This window comes from Oncorhynchus mykiss, chromosome 6, assembly GCF_057628025.1.
Source record: "Oncorhynchus mykiss isolate SJ-2025 chromosome 6, ASM5762802v1, whole genome shotgun sequence".
In the NCBI taxonomy this organism is placed as follows: Eukaryota; Metazoa; Chordata; class Actinopteri; order Salmoniformes; family Salmonidae; genus Oncorhynchus; species Oncorhynchus mykiss.
This window is the reverse complement of record NC_143027.1, coordinates 65,044,998-65,062,500: the sequence shown is the minus strand read 5'-3', so window position 1 is coordinate 65,062,500 and position 17,503 is coordinate 65,044,998. Positions and strand designations below refer to the sequence as shown.

General features: G+C 52.3%; 1 protein-coding gene across 28 annotated transcripts in view; it reads right to left on the bottom strand.

The window, feature by feature from the left end:
* Positions 1 to 17,503, bottom strand: part of LOC110526357 (CUGBP Elav-like family member 4) — a 177,367-nt gene that overhangs the window by 140,812 nt on the left and 19,052 nt on the right. For all 28 annotated transcript variants that reach the window (XM_036980705.2, XM_090238613.1, XM_090238619.1 and 25 more), the window contains exon 2: positions 14,660 to 14,742. In XM_036980705.2, the coding sequence (XP_036836600.1) occupies positions 14,660 to 14,742 (83 nt within the window). The remainder of the gene's footprint in view (positions 1 to 14,659; positions 14,743 to 17,503) is intronic.

The window sequence follows — 17,503 nt, the reverse complement described above, 5'->3', positions numbered from 1 at the left end:
GTTCTGCTCTATTCTGCTCTGTTCTGCTCGGTTCTGCTCTGTTCTGCTCGGTTCATGCTCGGTTCTGCTCTGTTCTGCTCTCTTCTGCTCGGTTCTGCTCTATTCTGCTCGGTTCTGCTCTGTTCTGCTCTATTCTGCTCTATTCTGCTCGGTTCTGCTCGGTTCATGCTCGGTTCTGCTCTGTTCTGCTCTATTCTGCTCGGTTCTGCTCTGTTCTGCTCGGTTCTGCTCTGTTCTGCTCTATTCTGCTCTATTCTGCTCGGTTCATGCTCGGTTCTGCTCTGTTCTGCTCTATTCTGCTCGGTTCTGCTCTGTTCTGCTCTATTCTGCTCTGTTCTGCTCTGTTCATGCTCGGTTCTGCTCTGTTCTGCTCTTTTCTGCTCGGTTCTGCTCTGTTCATGCTCGGTTCTGCTCTGTTCTGCTCTATTCTGCTCGGTTCTGCTCTATTCTGCTCTATTTTGCTCTGTTCTGCTCGGTTCATGCTCGGTTCTGCTCTGTTCTGCTCTATTCTGCTCTATTCTGCTCTTTTCTGCTCTATTCTGCTCTATTCTGCTCTGTTCTGCTCTGTTCTGCTCTGTTCTGCTCTATTCTGCTCGGTTCTGCTCTGTTCTGCTCTGTTCTGCTCTGTTCTGCTCTGTTCTGCTCGGTTCTGCTCTGTTCTGCTCTATTCTGCTCTATTCTGCTCTGTTCTGCTCGGTTCTGCTCTGTTCTGCTCTATTCTGCTCTATTCTGCTCTGTTCTGCTCTGTTCTGCTCTATTCTGCTCTGTTCTGCTCGGTTCATGCTCGGTTCTGCTCTGTTCTGCTCTATTCTGCTCTATTCTGCTCTGTTCTGCTCTATTCTGCTCGGTTCTGCTCTGTTCTGCTCTATTCTGCTCTATTCTGCTCTGTTCTGCTCTGTTCTGCTCTGTTCTGCTCTATTCTGCTCGGTTCTGCTCTGTTCTGCTCTGTTCTGCTCTGTTCTGCTCTGTTCTGCTCGGTTCTGCTCTGTTCTGCTCTATTCTGCTCTATTCTGCTCTGTTCTGCTCGGTTCTGCTCTGTTCTGCTCTATTCTGCTCTATTCTGCTCTGTTCTGCTCTGTTCTGCTCTATTCTGCTCTGTTCTGCTCTGTTCTGCTCTGTTCTGCTCGGTTCTGCTCTGTTCTGCTCTATTCTGCTCTATTCTGCTCTGTTCTGCTCGGTTCTGCTCTGTTCTGCTCTATTCTGCTCTATTCTGCTCTGTTCTGCTCTGTTCTGCTCTATTCTGCTCTATTCTGCTCTGTTCTGCTCTGTTCTGCTCTGTTCTGCTCGGTTCTGCTCTGTTCTGCTCTGTTCTGCTCTGTTCTGCTCTGTTCTGCTCGGGTCTGCTCTGTTCTGCTCTATTCTGCTCTATTCTGCTCTGTTCTGCTCTGTTCTGCTCTGTTCTGCTCTATTCTGCTCTATTCTGCTCTGTTCTGCTCTGTTCTGCTCTGTTCTGCTCTATTCTGCTCGGTTCTGCTCTGTTCTGCTCTGTTCTGCTCTGTTCTGCTCTGTTCTACTCTGTTCTGCTCTTTTCTGCTCGGTTCTGATATGTTCTGCTCTATTCTGCTCGGTTCTGCTCTGTTCACTCTGTTCTGCTCTATTCTGCTCTATTCTGCTCGGTTCTGCTCTCTTCTGCTCTGTTCTGCTCTATTCTGCTCTATTCTGCTCGGTTCTGCTCGGTTCATGCTCGGTTCTGCTCTGTTCTGCTCTATTCTGCTCGGTTCTGCTCTGTTCTGCTCTATTCTGCTCTATTCTGCTCTGTTCTGCTCTATTCTGCTCGGTTCTGCTCTGTTCTGCTCTATTCTGCTCTATTCTGCTCTGTTCTGCTCTGTTCTGCTCTATTCTGCTCGGTTCTGCTCTGTTCTGCTCTATTCTGCTCTGTTCTGCTCGGTTCTGCTCTGTTCTGCTCGGTTCATGCTCGGTTCTGCTCTGTTCTGCTCTCTTCTGCTCGGTTCTGCTCTATTCTGCTCGGTTCTGCTCTGTTCTGCTCTATTCTGCTCTATTCTGCTCGGTTCTGCTCGGTTCATGCTCGGTTCTGCTCTGTTCTGCTCTATTCTGCTCGGTTCTGCTCTGTTCTGCTCGGTTCTGCTCTGTTCTGCTCTATTCTGCTCTATTCTGCTCGGTTCATGCTCGGTTCTGCTCTGTTCTGCTCTATTCTGCTCGGTTCTGCTCTGTTCTGCTCTATTCTGCTCTGTTCTGCTCTGTTCATGCTCGGTTCTGCTCTGTTCTGCTCTTTTCTGCTCGGTTCTGCTCTGTTCATGCTCGGTTCTGCTCTGTTCTGCTCTATTCTGCTCGGTTCTGCTCTATTCTGCTCTATTTTGCTCTGTTCTGCTCGGTTCATGCTCGGTTCTGCTCTGTTCTGCTCTATTCTGCTCTATTCTGCTCTTTTCTGCTCTATTCTGCTCTATTCTGCTCTGTTCTGCTCTGTTCTGCTCTGTTCTGCTCTATTCTGCTCGGTTCTGCTCTGTTCTGCTCTGTTCTGCTCTGTTCTGCTCTGTTCTGCTCGGTTCTGCTCTGTTCTGCTCTATTCTGCTCTATTCTGCTCTGTTCTGCTCGGTTCTGCTCTGTTCTGCTCTATTCTGCTCTATTCTGCTCTGTTCTGCTCTGTTCTGCTCTATTCTGCTCTGTTCTGCTCGGTTCATGCTCGGTTCTGCTCTGTTCTGCTCTATTCTGCTCTATTCTGCTCTGTTCTGCTCTATTCTGCTCGGTTCTGCTCTGTTCTGCTCTATTCTGCTCTCTTCTGCTCTGTTCTGCTCTGTTCTGCTCTGTTCTGCTCTATTCTGCTCGGTTCTGCTCTGTTCTGCTCTGTTCTGCTCTGTTCTGCTCTGTTCTGCTCGGTTCTGCTCTGTTCTGCTCTATTCTGCTCTATTCTGCTCTGTTCTGCTCGGTTCTGCTCTGTTCTGCTCTATTCTGCTCTATTCTGCTCTGTTCTGCTCTGTTCTGCTCTATTCTGCTCTGTTCTGCTCTGTTCTGCTCTGTTCTGCTCGGTTCTGCTCTGTTCTGCTCTATTCTGCTCTATTCTGCTCTGTTCTGCTCGGTTCTGCTCTGTTCTGCTCTATTCTGCTCTATTCTGCTCTGTTCTGCTCTGTTCTGCTCTATTCTGCTCTATTCTGCTCTGTTCTGCTCTGTTCTGCTCTGTTCTGCTCGGTTCTGCTCTGTTCTGCTCTGTTCTGCTCTGCTCAGCACAGCACAGTATCACATAGCACAGCACAGTACAGCACAGCACACACAACACAGCACAGGGAGGCTCAGTAAAGAGTCATAGAAGAGGAAGAGCATGGGGAAGAAGATGAGTGGTTGACTAGGTCTATCTGTCATGGACACGACACCACAGCAGCCAGGCACTTCCCATCACTATCCATCCCAGTGAAGCAGCAATGTTAACAATACTGTCCTCACATTTACCAGTTCTGCCTCATTAGAGCCTTGGAAGCAGATACATTAGAGCAGGATGCCATGCACCGGTTGAGTTGGGCTCTGGCTTCACCTGTCAGCTACAAAGAATGTGTGGGTGGGTGGGGGATGGGTGTATGAGGGGAGAGGAGATGGGAGGGGTGTGTCTGGAGAGAGTAGAAAGGAGCTGGGAGGGGGGTGTGAGGAGAGAGGAGTTGGGAGGGGGTGTGAGGAGAGAGGAGTTGGGAGCAGTGTGTGAGGAGAGGGGAGCTGAGAGGGGTGTGTGAGGAGAGAGGAGAGGAGCTGGGAGGGGTGTGTGAAGAGAGAGAAGTTGGGAGGGGTGTGTGAGGAGAGAGGAGCTGGGAGGGGTGTGTGAGGAGAGAGGAGCTGGGAGGGGTGTGTGACGAGAGAGGAGCTGAGAGGGGTATGTGAGGAGAAAGGAGCTAGGAAGGGTATGTGAGGAGAGAAGAGCTGGGAAGGGTGTGTGAGGAGAAAGGAGGGGTGTATGAGGAGAGAGGAGCTGAGAGGGGTGTGTGAGGGGAGAGAAGGGGTGTGTTTAGGAGAGAGGAGCTGGGAAGGGTGTGTGAGGATAGAGGAGAGAAGAGCTGGGAGGGGTGTGTGAGGAGAGAGGAGCTGAGAGGGGTGTGTGAGGAGAGAGGAGCTGGGAGGGGTGTGTGAGGAGAGAGGCATTGGGAGGGGTGTGTGAGGATAGAGGAGCTGGTAGGGGTGTGTGAGGAGAGAGGAGCTGGAGGGGTGTGCGAGGAGAGAGGAGAGAGGAGCTGGGAGGGGTGTGTGAGGAGAGAGGAGCTGAGAGGGGAGTGTGAGGGGTGTGTGAGGAGAGAGGAGCGAAGAGCTGGGAAGGGTGTGTGAAGAGAGAGGAGAGAGGAGCTGGGAGGGGTGTGTGAGGAGAGAGGAGCTGGTAGGGGTGTGTAAGGAGAGAAGAGCTGGGTGGGGTGTGTGACGAGAGAGGAGAGAGGAGCTGGGAGGGGTGTGTGAGGAGAGAGGAGCTGAGAGGGGTGTGTGAGGAGAGAGGAGCTGGGAGGGGTGTGTGAGGAGAGAGGAGCTGGGTGGGTTGTGTGATGAGAGAGGATAGAGGAGAGAGGAGTTGGAAGGGGTGTGTGAGGAGAGAGGAGCTGGGAGGGGTGTGTGAGGAGAGAGGAGCTGGTAGGGGTGTGTAAGGAAAGAAGAGCTGGGTGGGGTGTGTAAGGAGAGAAGAGCTGGGTGGGGTGTGTGACGAGAGAGGAGAGGGGAGCTGGGAGGGGTGTGTGAGGAGAGAGGAGCTGAGAGGGGTGTGTGAGGAGAGAGGAGCTGGGAGGGGTGTGTGAGGAGAGAGGAGCTGGGTGGGGTGTGTAAGGAGAGAAGAGCTGGGTGGGGTGTGATGATGAGAGAGGAAAGAGGAGAGAGGAGTTGGGAGGGGTGTGTGAAGAGAAGGAGCTGGGAGGGGTGTGTGAGGAGAGAGGAGCGAGGAGCTGGGAAGGGTGTGTGAGGAGAGAGGAGCTGAGAATGGTGTGGGAGGAGAGAGAAGAGAGGAGCTGGGAGGGGTGGTTGAGGAGAGACGAACTGGAAGGGGTGTGTGAGGAGAGAGATTAGTGAGGAGCTGGGAAGGGTGTTTGAGGAGAGAGGAGCTGGGAATGGTGTGGGAGGAGTGAGGAGAGAGGAGCTGGGAGGGGTGTGTGGAGAGAGGAGCTGGGAGGGGGGTGAGGAGAGAGGAGCTGGGAGGGGTGTGAGGAGAGAGGATCTAAGAAGGGTGTGTGAGGAGAGAGGAGCTGGGAGGGGGGTGAGGAGAGAGGAGCTGGGAGTGGTGTGAGAAGAGAGGAGCTAAGAAGGGTGTGTGAGGAGAGAGGAGCTGGGAGGGGTGTGTGAGGAGAGAGGAGTTGGGAGGGGGTGTGAGGAGAGAGGAGCTGGGAGGGGTGTGTGAGGAGCGAGGAGCTGAGAAAAGTGTGTGAGGAGAGATGAACTAGGAGGGGTGTGTGAGGAGAGAGGAGCGAGGAGCTGGGAGGGGTGTGAGGAGAGAGGTGCTGGGAGGGGTGTGTGAGGATAGAGGAGCTGGGAGGGGTGTGTGAGGAGCGAGGAGCTGAGAACGGTGTGTGAGGAGAGAGGAGCTGGGATGGGTGTGTGAGGAGAGAGGAGCTGGGAGCGGGTGTGAGGAGAGATGAACTGGGAGGGGTGTGTGAGGAGAGATGAACTGGGAGGGGTGTGTGAGGAGACAGGATCGAGGAGCTGGGAGGGGTGTGTGAGGAGAGAGGAGAGAGGAGAGAGGAGCTGGAAGAAGTGTTTGAGGAGAAATAAGAGAGGAAGGGTGTGATTAGGAAAAAGGATTTTGGACGGGTTTGTGAGGAGAGAGGAGAGTTGAGCTGGGAGGGGTGTGTGAGGAGAGAGGAGCTGGGAGGGGTGTGTGAAGGGAGAGGAGCTGGGAGGGGTGCGTGAGGAAAGAGGAGCTGGGTGGGGTGTGTGACGAGAGAGGAGAGAGGAGCTGGGAGGGGTGTGTGAGGAGAGAGGAGCTGAGAGGGGTGTGTGAGGAGAGAGGAGACTGGAGGGGTGTGTGAGGAGAGAGGGGCGAGGAGCTGGGAAGGGTGTGTGAGGAGAGAGGAGCTGGGAATGGTGTGGGAGGAGAGAGGAGAGAGGTGCTGGGAGGGGTGTGTGAGGAGAGAGGAGCTGGGTGGGGTGTGTGAGGAGAGAGGAGCTGGGAGAAGTGTGTGAGGAGAGACAGGAAGGGGTGTGTGAGGAGAGAGATTAGTGAGGAGCTGGGAAGGGTGTGTGAGGAGAGAGGAGCTGGGAATGGTGTGGGAGGAGAGAGGAGAGAGGAGCTGGGAGGGGTGTGAGGGGAGAGGAGCTAAGAAGGGTGTTTGAGGAGAGAGGAGCTGGGAGGGGTGTGTGAGGAGAGAGGAGTTGGGAGGGGGGTGTGAGGAGAGAGGAGCTGGGAGGGGTGTGTGAGGAGAGATGAACTGGGAGGGGGTGAGGGGAGAGGAGCTAAGAAGGGTGTTTGAGGAGAGAGGAGCTGGGAGGGGGTGAGGGGAGAGGAGCTAAGAAGGGTGTTTGAGGAGAGAGGAGCTGGGAGGGGTGTGTGAGGAGAGAGGAGTTGGGAGGGGGGTGTGAGGAGAGAGGAGCTGGGAGGGGTGTGTGAGGAGAGATGAACTGGGAGGGGTGTGTGAGGAGAGAGGAGCGAGGAGCTGGGAGGGGTGTGAGGAGAGAGGAGCTGGGAGGGGTGTGTGAGGAGAGAGGAGCTGGGAGGGGGTGTGAGGAGAGATGAACTGGGAGGGGTGTGTGAGGAGACAGGATCGAGGAGCTGAGAGGGGTGTGTGAGGAGAGAGGAGCTGGGAATGGTGTGGGAGGAGAGAGGAGAAAGGAGCTGGGAGGGGGGTGAGGAGAGAGGAGCTGGGAGGGTGTGAGGAGAGAGGATCTAAGAAGGGTGTGTGAGGAGAGAGGAGCTGGGAGGGGGGTGAGGAGAGAGGAGCTGGGAGGGGGTGAGGAGAGAGGAGCTAAGAAGGATGTGTGAGGAGAGAGGAGCTGGGAGGGGTGTGTGAGGAGAGAGGAGTTGGGAGTGGGGTGTGAGGAGAGAGGAGCTGGGAGGGGTGTGTGAGGAGAGATGAACTGGGAGGGGTGTGTGAGGAGAGAGGAGCGAGGAGCTGGGAGGGGTGTGAGGAGAGAGGAGCTGGGAGGGGTGTGTGAGGAGAGAGGAGCTGGGAGGGGTGTGTGAGGAGCGAGGAGCTGAGAATGGTTTGTGAGGAGAGAGGAGCTGGGAGGGGTGTGTGAGGAGAGAGGAGCTGGGAGGGGGTCTGAGGAGAGATGAACTGGGAGGGGTGTGTGAGGAGACAGGATCGAGGAGCTGAGAGGGGTGTGTGAGGAGAGAGGAGACTGGAGGGGTGTGTGAGGAGAGAGGAGCTGGGAGGGGTGTGTGAGGAGCGAGGAGCTGGGAGGGGTGTGTGAGGAGACAGGATCGAGGAGCTGAGAGGGGTGTGTGAGGAGAGAGGAGCTGGGAGGGCTTTATTAGGAGAGAGGAGAGAGGTGCTGGGAGGGCTGTATTAGGAGAGTGGAGAGAGGAGGAGTGTATGAGGAGCGAGAAGCTGAGAGGGTTGTGTGAGGAGAGAGGAGCTGAGGAGGGGTGTGTGAGGAGAAAGGAGAGAGGAGCTGGAAGAAGTGTTTGAGGAGAAATAAGAGAGGAAGGGTGTGATTAGGATAGAGGATTTTGGACAGGTTTGTGAGGAGAGAGGAGAGTTGAGCTGGGAGGGGTGTGTGAGGAGAGAGGAGCTGGGAGGTGTGTGTGAAGGGAGAGGAGCTGGGAGGGGTGTGTGAGGAAAGAGGAGCTGGGTGGGGTGTGTGACGAGAGAGGAGAGAGGAGCTGGGAGGGGTGTGTGAGGAGAGAGGAGCTAAGAGGGGTGTGTGAGGAGAGAGGAGACTGGAGGGGTGTGTGAGGAGAGAGGAGCGAGCTGGGAGGGGGTGTGAGGAGAGATGAACTGGGAGGGGTGTGTGAGGAGACAGGATCGAGGAGCTGAGAGGGGTGTGTGAGGAGAGAGGAGCTGGGAGGGCTTTATTAGGAGAGAGGAGAGAGGTGCTGGGAGGGCTGTATTAGGAGAGTGGAGAGAGGAGGAGTGTATGAGGAGCGAGAAGCTGAGAGGGTTGTGTGAGGAGAGAGGAGCTGAGGAGGGGTGTGTGAGGAGAAAGGAGAGAGGAGCTGGAAGAAGTGTTTGAGGAGAAATAAGAGAGGATGGGTGTGATTAGGATAGAGGATTTTGGACGGGTTTGTGAGGAGAGAGGAGAGTTGAGCTGGGAGGGGTGTGTGAGGAGAGAGGAGCTGGGAGGTGTGTGTGAAGGGAGAGGAGACTGGAGGGGTGTGTGAGGAGAGAGGAGCGAGGAGCTGGGAGGGTGTGTGAGGAGAGAGGAGCTGGGAATGGTGTGGGAGGAGAGAGGAGAGAGACGCTGGGAGGGGTGTGTGAGGAAAGAGGAGCTGGGTGGGGTGTGTGACGAGAGTGGAGAGAGGAGCTGGGAGGGGTGTGTGAGGAGAGAGGAGCTGAGAGGGGTGTGTGAGGAGAGAGGAGACTGGAGGGGTGTGTGAGGAGAGAGGAGCGAGGAGCTGGGAGGGTGTGTGAGGAGAGAGGAGCTGGGAATGGTGTGGGAGGAGAGAGGAGAGAGACGCTGGGAGGGGTGTGTGAGGAGAGAGGAGCTGGGAGAAGTGTGTGAGGAGAGAGGAGCTGAGAAGGGTGTGTGAGGAGAGACAGGAAGGGGTGTGTGAGGAGAGAGATTAGTGAGGAGCTGGGAAGGGTGTGGGAGGAGAGAGGAGCTGGGAATGGTGTGGGAGGAGAGAGGAGAGAGGAGCTGGGAGGGGTGTGAGGAGAGAGGATCTAAGAAGGGTGTGTGAGGAGAGAGGAGCTGGGAGGGGGTGAGGAGAGAGGAGCAGGGAGGGGGTGAGGAGAGAGGAGCTGGAAGGGGTGTGAGAAGAGAGGAGCTAAGAAGGGTGTGTGAGGAGAGAGGAGCTTGGAGGGGTGTGAGGAGAGAGGAGCTGGGAGGGGTGTGAGGAGAGAGGAGCTGGGAGGGGTGTGTGAGGAGAGATGAACTGGGAGGGGTGTGTGAGGAGAGAGGAGCGAGGAGCTGGGAGGGGTGTGAGGAAAGAGGAGCTGGGAGGGGTGTGTGAGGAGAGAGGAGCTGGGAGGGGTATGTGAGGAGAGAGGAGCTGGGAGGGCTTTATGAGGAGAGAGGAGCGAGGAGCTGGGAGGGGTGTGAGGAGAGAGGAGCTGGGAGGGGTGTGTGAGGAGAGAGGAGCTGGGAGGGGTGTGTGAGGAGCGAGGAGCTGAGAACGGTTTGTGAGGAGAGAGGAGCTGGGAGGGGTGTGTGAGGAGAGAGGAGCTGGGAGGGGGTGTGAGGAGAGAGGAGCTGGGAGGGGTGTGTGAGGAGAGAGGAGAGAGGGGATGAGAGGGGTGTGTGAGGAGAGAGGACCTGGGAGGGGTGTGTGAGGAGAGAGGAGCTGGGAGGGCTGTATTAGGAGAGAGGAGAGAGGTGCTGGGAGGGCTGTATTAGGAGAGAGGAGCTGGGAGGGGTGTGTGTGGATAGAGGAGAGAGGAGGAGTGTGTGAGGAGCGAGAAGCTGAGAGGGTTGTGTGAGGAGAGAGGAGCTGAGGGGTGTGTGAGGAGAAAGGAGAAAGGAGCTGGGAGAAGTGTTGAGGAGAAAAAAGAGAGGAGGGGTGTGATTAGGATAGAGGATTTGGGAGGGGTTTGTGAGAAGAGAGGAGAGTTGAGCTGGGAGGGGTGTGTGAGGAGAGAGGAGCTGGGAGGTGTGTGTGAAGGGAGAGGAGCTGGGAGGGGTTTGTGAGGAGAGAGGAGCTGGGAGGGGTTTGTGAGGAGAGAGGAGAGTTGAGCTGGGAGGGGTGTGTGGGGAGAGAGGAGCTGTGAGGTGTGTGTGAAGGGAGAGGAGCTTGGAGGGGTTTGTGAGGAGAGAGGAGCTGGGAGGTGTGTGTGAAGGGAGAGGAGCTGGGAGGGTGTGTGAGGAGAGAGGAGACAAGCTGAGAAGGGTGTGAGGAGAGAGGAGCTGGGAGGGGTGTGTGAGGAGAGAGGAGAGGGGAGCTGGGAGGGGTGTGTGAGGAGAGAGGAGATGAGGAGGGGTTTGTTTTGAGAAAGGAACTGAGAGGAGTATGTGAATAGAGAGGAGCTGTGAGGGGTGTGTGAGGAGAGAGGAGCTGAGAGGGTGTGTGAGGAGAGAGGAGCTGAGAGGGGTGTGTGAGGAGAGAGGAGCTGAGAAGGGTGTGTGAGGAGCGAGAATCGAGGAGCTGGGAGGTCAGTACAGATTATTTTGACTGCACATCAGAGCAAAAATACACACAACATACAAAACAATACACCCAATATTCTCTCCACAGCTATGGCACTGCACATTCCTTAAAGGTAATTATGGGTCACCTTCATTGTACCTGATACAGTCATTGATCATACAGTATATGTATCTATACTAACAACCTGGCTTTGAAGTCTTTGGAGTTCCGTAAAGTACTGAGAGGACAAATGGTTTTGGTTCTCGGTCCTGTTCTCTTTACACTAAGCTACACTAAGTTTTTAAAATGCACTATTTCTGCCTTTCATCTGTCCAGCGCCCTGCCATCTTTATGCTCTGGTTAAGGGCTTTGGTTAAGGGCTCTGGTTAAGGGCAACTTCACTATGACTGATGTTTGCCCTCCTTCCAGTTGATTGTAAAAGGAGGCTCCCCATGCAGGCTGGTAGGAAGAACATTTGCACTCAGGAAGGTTGAAAATCCCATCACATGGAACCAAATTAATTTGTGAGGCACAGTATTCAGGATAGGGTTGCAAAATTCTGTGAACTTTCAATAAATTCCCCGGTTTACCAGAAATCCTGGTTGGAGAAATCTTGATTATGGAAATCCCTCAATCAGGATTTCAAGAAAACCAGGGAATTTATTGAAAGTTACCGTAATTTTGCAACCCTATTTCAGGAGCACTGGCATCATAATGGAAGACAATATGGAGTTCCATCCCTTCATTGCGATTCCATTCACTCTTTAATCGGGGGGACGGCCGTAGTCAGGGCAGCAGTGTAGAAAATGGTTTCATCCCAGGGGGATAAGAAAAAACAACGCTCTCTTTTTAATTTCTCCTCTAAAGCGGCTGGGGAAAAGAGAGAAACCGATATAGATGTAATTGATGGTGTGGAGCCAGGCGGGAGGCTAGCCGGGGCAGCCATAGAAGAGTTCCGTCAATTCTCTCATATCTGGATCCTGGCTTTTTTCGTTTCTCATAACAGGAAAGGCTCGTGGGCACTGGAGGTTGACAAATCTTGCACACAGGGCAAATTGACCAGCAACAGAACACAATTTGTCCTTTAAAAGAATGGTGGGGCCGGGCCCTGTATGGCTTCAGTAATTAGTTTAAGCTGCCTTGAGGCTGTGGTGTGATGGTCCAGGGGTGGACCCTGTCGAGGAAGCTTAGTGTGTCCTCTGATAAGATGCGGTGATGCTGCGTCACAGACAGACAACCTTACCCTGAATCCTGATGAGGCTCCGTCACTAAATATATCAATTAACACGTCTTTACATAGAGATAAAGAGGAATGCGAGGATGGATTATAGGTGGGGGTGGGGGGGATCAACGGTGTGCGTGTGCTTGTGTGTGTGTGTGTCTGTGTGTGTGTGTGTGTGTGTGTGTGTGTGTGTGCGTGCGTGCGTGCGTGCGTGCGTGTGTGTGTGTGTGTGGGGAGGGGAAGCTTAAATAAGGATGATGGGAAATGAGAGTGATGGAGGCTCCTGCTGGCATGTTCTTACTGGCACGTACAAAGACAAAGACTAAAATATACACAGAGCTGTTCAGGCAGCATCTGTATCGTGAAGCTGGGAGTGTCAAACATGTATGAACTGGTCCGTCGAGTGTGTTCAGTGACATCCAACATCTCCCCCCTGACCCATTTCTATGTATGTGACACAGTAAAGTCAGTTTTCTCTGCTTTTCCCAGCAAAATAAATATAAAATCAATTAGAAGGGTAAAAACCACAGGAGAAACATGATATACTTTTACTCAATTTAGTGGAAGCAGAACCTTCAGGCCCTTGGAAGTTTGAGGATAAACAGTTCTGAACTCCTGGGTGGGGAACCTTTCCTCCTTTCTACTTACCTCCCTGGCTAAAGTCAGACAGCGGTTGCGCTTGGCTGCCTGGTTATTAATAAAGGGGTCAGGTGCTTGTGGAGCTCTCAGTCAGAAAGCAAGAAATGTGGATCTCTCCACAGACACCGCCACGCATGATGATGTGGCAAGCATGAGGCTGGGGCAGCACCTCAACACACACATCAGCCAGACAAAAAGACAGGAGGAAGGTGGAGTGAGAGAGGGGGGGGGGGGGGGTACGAGTGCGAGAGAGACGAAAGGTATAGAAAGGAAGAGGATGATAGTGAAAGAGATGCTGGGTGCTTTTCTGCAGCAGACTTTATAATTGGCTTTTGGGCTTATTAACAGGCCCGTTTCATCCTCTACCAGCAGCTAATTGGAGTAGAGGAGGCCTCCGCCACACGGCCTGGAAGGGAAAAAAAGAAGAAGAGGCTTCTTTTCAAGATTCTACCGGCTCCAAAAGCAGCGTGATGGGAGGCCATTAGGCAAACAGCGGAGAGATGTTCTGGAGCGTGTTTATAGGGAAAGGGGTAAATGAATCGGATCCGTGGAGAAATCATTCACAGAGATGACCTAACCTGTCCAAAGACCACGCTGCATGCCCTACATTGGGGAACATGCTGAATGGGCATGTAAACATAATGCCCTATAAGCATTCCAGGGGAGGCTGTTAAGCCTCTGATGACATTACTGTAGAGTACACACTGACTCCTGCCTGGCAGATCACATCAACGAGACATAAAGACACCATGATGACACTAGACATGTAAACAAATAGGTTTTTTGCAAAAACACAAAAACTACCCAACAAAGCAGAATGGCCTCTTGGACGGCAGCATGGGCAAGAGACATTGGCTAAGACTGAGAATTAGTCAATGAAAGAATGGGAATTTGAGATTCTCCAAAATGTGAGATTCTCAGTTAATCTGCACGACACCCCTGGTGACTCCTTGCAGATCACACACATACCATCCCGTCCTCCTCTCCGTCTCCCCCCTCCTTCTCTCTCTCCCAGCTCCAGAGAGTCCTCTTCTCAAACAGACTGACAATAACGATGGAAACATGAAACATGGCATGACATATATCGTCCCTCACCCTCTGCCCTCAAAAGGCAATTCTCTTCAAGACAAGCCAGGAGGCGATCAAAGTGAGCCATATTGCTCTGTCCCTGCCTGTTTTGGTCTCTGGCAGACCGCAGACAAGGACTGGCCAGCATTGATAGCCTTCATTCATCGAGTTCATGTGCAATTCAAGCCCTGTTTTTGGTCGACTGGTTTTATTTTCCAGAAGGCCTGCAACCTGCCTGATGATCCATTTTAAGGCCTGCACATTTAAGTTTTCTGACAGTTTGAGGCGCACGCATCCAGACTGCACAATCAGGCCCGGAACAGCCAGCCCTGTCTGGACACATCATAGTGGAAGAGCTGGAGCATCAAAGGGCTGTCATAGAGGACCTCAGAGCATGATAGCCTGATGAAAATATCCTTATGAGGGTTGGCCTGCCACCTTACACAGCCTCTTTATTAAGGAGGGCGAGGGAAGGATGGGAGGATGGATCTCTATGTGGTTCTGCTGCAGATTGAAGGACTGCCCTCTTGCTGGGAGCTTGCATCCACCTATAACTCACGTTTACCCAAATCTCATAGACATAGCATTGACCCTTTTCTAGATATGAGCCATTAAGGCAGGAACCTCTGCAGTATGTAGTCCAATCACAACAATCACCTCATTAGAGAGCAGTGAGAATTAAAAGACAAGAGGTGGTCTCAGAGGGACTCCATTACAGCAGTGTTAGTGGTGTGTGGAACGAACACTCAATGTATTACCCAGGAGATCCAGACAGAGCACCGCAAACAGCTGATTAATCTGCCACAGAGAAGCCCTCAGACCCATCCACCTCTCCCCTGCCCCCCCTCCCTAGGGACCAGGATAGATGCCCAGAGGCTCTAACCAGGGAGAAGAGGGAGGGGATCTGGAGACATAGCAGGAGGCCCTCTCCTCTGCAGGGGCCACAGGCTGGATTCAATCAGACCTCTGGTTCCCAGGATGTTAAGTCTAGAACAATGCATCCCCATGTACATACTGTACTGTATATAGACATAGGAATCGGGAACATATCCAGCATACTGTAGGTCCTGGATGGGCGTATGGTATGACACTGTGGGTTTGTCACGGTGCAGTAGAAGGACATTCTTTTCATGCAAAACATATCAACCAACCGAAACAGAATTTAAAACAGTCTCTAAAATTAAAACTCCAGATGGCCATATTTGTGGTAAAAATTATTGTGGGTATTTATTGTTTGATTATATGTGATAATGAGAGTGGATTTCATGAGGCAATTAGGAATGTGTGTGTGTGCACTTGTGTGCGTGTGTGTGCGTGAGTCTGTGTGTGTGAAAACATTTTGAGAGGAGACGAGAGGACAGAAAAAGGACAGGATGGACCATCAAGCCTGTCTTATCAAAACATATATATAAATATAGTGAACATAACACATTTGCGCAAGGCGAAATAACTGAAGTATGGCTGACTTCAGCTCAGTATGTGTGAGTGTCTATGTGATGTGGTTGTGTTAAGAGTAGTAACATTAATGCAGACATGTCCCATGCCAGGCCCTGGACCCGGGGGCCCTAGCCTCTGACAGAGGGCAGATCAGGGGCACTTACCCCTGGCAGAGTCTTCTGTTCATGGAGGGCGCTCTGGGCCTTCAGTGCTGACTCTCTGGCGCAGTATGTTAAAAAGGCACATCCTGCAGAGAGGGCAACACAGATGAGAAAGGAGAGATACACATCCTGCAGAGAGGGCAACACAGATGAGAAAGGAGAGACACACATCCTGCAGAGAGGGCAACACAGATGAGAAAGGAGAGATACACATCCTGCAGAGAGGGCAACACAGATGAGCAAGGAGAGACACACATCCTGCAGAGAGGGCAACGCAGATGAGAAAGGAGAGACACATCCTGCAGAGAGGGCAACACAGATGAGCAAGGAGAGACACACATCCTGCAGAGAGGGCAACACAGATGAGAAAGGAGAGACACACATCCTGCAGAGAGGGCAACACAGATGAGAAAGGAGAGATACACATCCTGCAGAGAGGGCAACACAGATGAGCAAGGAGAGACACACATCCTGCAGAGAGGGCAACGCAGATGAGAAAGGAGAGACACATCCTGCAGAGAGGGCAACACAGATGAGCAAGGAGAGACACACATCCTGCAGAGAGGGCAACACAGATGAGAAAGGAGAGACACACATCCTGCAGAGAGGGCAACACAGATGAGAAAGGAGAGACACACATCCTGCAGAGAGGGCAACACCAACACAGATGAGAAAGGAGAGACACACATCCTGCAGAGAGGGCAACACAGATGAGAAAGGAGAGACACACATCCTGCAGAGAGGGCAACACAGACGAGAAAGGAGAGACACACATCCTGCAGAGAGGGCAACACATATGAGAAAGGAGAGACACACATCCTGCAGAGAGGGCAACACAGATGTGAAAGGAGAGACACACATCCTGCAGAGAGGGCAACACAGATGAGAAAGGAGAGACACACATCCTGCAGAGAGGACAACACAGATGAGAAAGGAGAGACACACATCCTGCAGAGAGGGCAACACAGATGAGAAAGGAGAGACACACATCCTGCAGAGAGGGCAACACAGATGAGAAAGGAGAGACACACATCCTGCAGAGAGGGCAACACAGATGAGAAAGGAGAGACACACATCCTGCAGAGAGAGTAACACAGATGAGAAAGGAGAGACACACATCCTGCAGAGAGGGCAACACAGATGAGAAAGGAGAGACACACATCCTGCAGAGAGGGCAACACAGATGAGAAAGGAGAGACACACATCCTGCAGAGAGGGCAACACAGATGAGAAAGGAGAGACACACATCCTGCAGAGAGGGCAACACAGATGAGAAAGGAGAGACACACAGGGTTGATTATTACACGACAAATGACTGGAGCACTGCACTGTAGGCTGCTACTGGTATACTGCAAAGCGCAAATCAATGTTGATGTAAAATTCAACCCCAGTCTTTGAAGAGCTAAGGGAAACGTCCATAGCATTGTTCCTAGATCTGCATTTGACCATTTGATGAATGATCACATTCATGATTGTTGAAGAAAGTGCACTAAATGTGCCTGGCATGCATTTCCTAGCATCACAGTAATTAAAAACCTATGGTGATGAGCCCCAAACACTGACCCCTCACATCTCAGGAGACTCCTCTCAAAGATGGAAACCCCAAAAACAATATATGAATGTCCATTAAATAACTTCTGCACTAACAAAAATGTGACAGCTTTCATTAAAGGCTGAGTGGTTGTTCTGTTACACACTTGGTCGAGTTGACAGTGGGTGACCCCTTTCCGAAGAGTTTTTGCACCGTGCAGCATAATTTCCCATTACGGCATGTCACACCTGCTGCCAAGACTCCCCATGGGAGAAGAGGGGCGCACACACACACATACACACTCACACGCACGCTCGAAAAAAAAACCACACACACACAAGCACACACACAGGACACACACACACAGCACCCATCACCCCTAAAACAGAGCATTGCTCTCTGGCTCCTCGCCAAGAGAGCTCCCTTTCAGTGCAACCTTCATCCACCTCCACAACCAGAAAGTTACTCAAGAGGAGAAATCAGCTGAACGACACTGATGAAACAGCATGCCACACAGCAAACCCGCAAAAAAAAGAACGCTTTGAGAGCCTGGAAGGAAATAGCCTCTCGTCCTGTGTGACATTAAAGAACTGAGCTGAGGAGAACCACTGGGACTGGTCTAGCCTGGCCCTCCAACTAACCCCTACTTATCATCCACCCAACCACTCAGTCAGGTCATCCACAGTTTGGGGATGAATGTTATAGTTCATGGTTCCAGGAGATGGTTTTTTATCATCACATGATTTAAGGGTTTGGAAATGTACAACAGATCAATGCACAAACTGGTGAGACTGTGGCACTTTATCAGAGTTCATGTAACACTTTAAATTGATTTGCTTCATCTAGGGAGTGAACCTAATCATGCAAGACAGGAGACATGGCCTAAGTAGGGGGAGACTCAGCCTTACATAGTGGCTCACTGTTAATATCTAGGCCAGGCCAGCTACGTGGCTACTTATGGTAGGCCCCAATAAGTCTCTCTTGGCCAAGGGGAATTGGAAGACTTCATGAAAGACTCAATATCCAATACATTGCTGGCTCAGGGGACAACTTGGACCCAGGGGACTGTATTACAGGAGCACAATCTGTAACAGACACGTTCAACTAGGTGGTGAACATGAAAAAGGATCACAATTACTGAGTGAGGCTGAGGGTAGGAGACAGCAGATGAGCCAGATGGGGATGCAGGAAGTGGAGGATGTTGCCATGGTTATAGAATGATTCTGAGGCTTGCTTGTTAGCGATGGCTGAAAGCAGTGGTAGGCTGATTCCACTGATGAGAAGGTTAAGTGGAGTGAAAATAATACTTTGGTAAT